General features: G+C 27.5%; 1 protein-coding gene across 1 annotated transcript; it reads right to left on the minus strand.

Annotated features, from left to right (window-relative positions):
- Positions 1-33: 33 nt before the first annotated feature.
- Phum_PHUM158240 (cAMP-dependent protein kinase type I-beta regulatory subunit, putative) lies at positions 34-879 on the minus strand (the record flags this gene model as incomplete). The annotated part of the gene is made up of 3 exons (XM_002424840.1): positions 34-257; positions 344-574; positions 714-879. The coding sequence occupies 3 exons, from the start codon at positions 877-879 to the stop codon at positions 34-36; spliced, it is 621 nt and encodes a 206-aa protein (XP_002424885.1).
- Between the last annotated feature and the right edge of the window lie 2,869 nt (positions 880-3,748).

Here is a 3,748-nt window from a genome sequence, read left to right on the forward strand (position 1 = left end):
ACATAATGTATTATTATTAAATTGAGTATGTACTTATGTATTTTTTTGTTTACCGAAATAATCAGACGGGCCTAAGCGACCAACTTCCATAGGTTCTTCACCCTCAGATCTATTTTGCAAAACAAGAGCAGTACCATCTACAATTATGTAAAAATCATCTCCGGGTTCTCCTTGCCTCACTATCGTTTCCTTATCTTCAAAACTAACGGGTTCTAGTGCATCTGCGACGGTTAATCTTTCCCATTTATCTAAACTTTCTAGAATAATAATAATAGACGAATGAGATTTAAATTTAACTGGGAAATATTGGGATAAATGATTTTTTATTTCCCCCGGTCCTTACCTAAAATAGAAACCCGAGAAAGAAATTCTTCGTACATTTTTCTCTTTCGAATTGTAGATCCCATTAAAATACGCCTGTACGAATCTCTGTCTATGCCCCATAGTTTAACGTCTGTTTTGGCACGAACAGTTGCTGCTCTTGGAGTTCCATAAATGAGAGCCAATTCTCCAAAACTTCCACCCTCTCCTATTGTTGTCACCAATTCGGAATTCACGTAAACTTCAACTTCACCTAATGGGTAAAAGGTTATTATTGATGGAAAAATTACTTTGCATGTTATATTTAAAAAAAAAAAAAAAAACCTAGAAAACTCACGGAAAAAAAAAAAAAAAAAATTTTCTCAAAATAACTCTCTCTCTCTCTCTCTTACCTTGGTCGATTACATAAAAATTATCCCCTTCGTCTCCCTGTTGAATAATTGTTTCACCGGGAAGAAAATTAACAGGAAACATGGCATCGAAAATATCCGAACGTTCATTTTCGTCCAAGTGTGCAAAAAGAACATTTTTGACTATGGCCTTCGACAAAGCCGCCATTGTTTTATAATCCTTAGGCACGACCTACGCAAAACGCAAAATATTCGATGAAAAATCATTAAAAGTAAATAAGTATAAATAATTATTCGATTTCGGGATATTAGGGATCAGGATAACAGGATTGTCTTTCGTCAATCTTCAACTAAGAAATATATTTTTTATCTCAACATTGAAATTCCAGTCCAGTTCCAGTCAGCATATACTATACTAACGTCTGACAAAATTTGTTTTTCTTTAAAAAAAAAAAAAAAAGAAAATGTCAACTCCTTCCGGTTACCTGCACTTTTCGCAAAACATAAATAAAATAAATAATTATTATTATTAATAAATATTATTTGTTACAATTAATTAATCGCGGATATTAAGATAAATGTATTTTTTTTTGCTCCTGTGTCGTTTAAACTAAATATAATTAAAAAAAAAAACTTTTTCTCAACGAATTTTCTTTTTTTTTCGGGGGTGGAGGGAAGAGGAGAAATCAAAAAATCGTAGATATCTTATTTCCGGTCTGTTGAATTTTATAAATTATACGTTGCTTAAATTTTCATTTTTTTTTTTTTAAAGAACCGACGGCCGAAAATTAAAAAAAAAAAAACTAAAGATTTATTTTTATTTATTTTTTTCAAAATATATTTTTTTTTTTTAAACTCTAAAAATAAAATTTATATTAAAAAACATTTGAGCGAGTGAGAAAACGTATGTGCGTTCTACTAAAATGAAGAAAAAAGAGGCGTTGGGGGAGGGGAAAGCGGGGGTCATTTAATTTTCGTTTATAAATAAACAAATAATAATAATAATAATAATAATAGTGTTAATAAAAGCTTTCAAAAGACTTTTAATTTTTTAATTTTTTTTTTAAATTAATAAAAATCATTTTTACGTTAATAAATGGTATACCATTCATTTCCCACACCCACACAAACATTGATGAAAATGGTTTTGTCCGGATGAAAAAGAAAGAAAATTTTTTTTCAACTTACCTTTTTTACGTAACTAGTAGCATCTTCTTCCGTGACAGGTTCGGCTGATATACCCCCTCGCCTTCGAACGGGTTGTTGATTGGCTGGTAGGGGTGAAAGATCTTCCGTATCTTCGGGAGATGTTGCCTTCTGTTTAGCATCATTGGCTTGCTCCTACAGGACAACAACAACAAGAAAAAAAAAATTATATTACGATAAGTAAATAATAATTTAATTTGCTTAAAGTGCGTGCGTGCGTGTGCGTATGTGTAAATGATAGAGATTGGAATTGAGAAAAAAAAAACAAATTTTGAAATATAAATTAAAAATTATTAATTCCTTAAAACCGCCATAAAAAATTATTTCACACGGTAAACAACAACCGGCGTTTAATACAAACAAAACAAATTTTCGATAAAAAGGAAAAAAGGAAAAAAGGAAAAGGAAAAACTTTGTTTATGTTTATATAAAGGAAAAAAAAGTGATAATAATATTTCTGTTTGAACATAATCACAAAAAAAAAATTATTATTATTGTTATTATCGGGTTAAAAAATTTCCTTATACAAATAATACCTTTAAATTGAACCTGTTTTTCCTCCTTCCCCCACCTCCCCCTCCCCCCTCTCTCTTGTAAATCCTTAGCAAAAAAAAAATTTATTTTTTCCTTTTTTTAGGGAAAGAAAAGAAAATATTTTATTCGGAAAATTTTTTGTTTTCCGGAACCAAAAAAAAAAAAAAAAGAAGAAGAAGCATTAAAGTTTTTTAACTTTTTATTAAATATAATACAAACATAATCGAATTATATAAAAAAAAAAAAAAAAAAATTTTCCCCCCTTCCCCTTACCCCTTTCTGAGAAAACATTTTCAACGATATATAAATAACCCGACATTAAAAGATCCTACCCAAAAAAGGTTTTTCCTTTTTTCCTTTTCCTTTTTTATTTATCTTTAAATTTTTGCAATAATACTGCGGATTATTCCTTTTATACAAAAAATTTATCTCATTCGTGAAAATTTCATTTATTTATTTATATAAAATTACAAATTAATTTTTCAATACGAATTAAATAAATTTTTTCCTCAATTCAACCGGAAAAAGAAAAAAATTTTTCAAATCCGCGAAAGAAAATCATACGTGAGATTTAAATTTAATATTTTTTCGACGTAGAGAAAAAAACTGTTATTATTATCATTATTATTATTATTATTATTTTCTTTTACCCATATATATTCCATTTCGAATAATATAATTTTCTATTGAAAGTAAAATAGTAATTTAATTTAATTTAATTTGTTTTTTGTTTAAAATGTTTTTGATATTTGAATGTTAAATTATGTTTTTGTTTATAGTAAAAACTATCAAAAAAAAAAACAATAATAATATTAATAATAATAATAATGATGATGACGATAGTATGATAAAAATTAATGAAAAACAAATCAACGATGATTGTGCTTGTTCTAGACAGATATCAACAAATTAAAATTTTAAATAATTTTTCGCCATAACATTTTCTTCCTTCCTTTTTTCCTTTGTCCCTTCCTTCTTTCCTTTATTCCTTTTCTATTAGAAATTCACTCAAATCGACGACGACGACGACGACAAAAATCAAATAAACAAAAATAGAAAAAAAATAGAAAAAAAAAAAATTTTTCTCTTTTGAAATGTAATTTCAATTTTTCACAATTTTTATTTTTTTTAAATACATTATTCATTTTTTTTTTTTTTTTTTTTTTGGAAATGGAACTTTAAATTTTCTCTCACCCTCCCCCTTCCCCCCACCTCCCCTCCCTTTCTTCCTTCTTCCTCAAAACAATTCATTTCGTATTATTTTTCACCTTGAATTGAAATTTAAAAAATAAATTTTCCCGTAAAACCGAAAAAAAAAAAAATTTTTTTTTTTTTTT

Source organism: Pediculus humanus, genomic scaffold (assembly GCF_000006295.1).
Source record: "Pediculus humanus corporis 1103172107502 genomic scaffold, whole genome shotgun sequence".
Lineage (NCBI taxonomy): Eukaryota > Metazoa > Arthropoda > Insecta > Psocodea > Pediculidae > Pediculus > Pediculus humanus.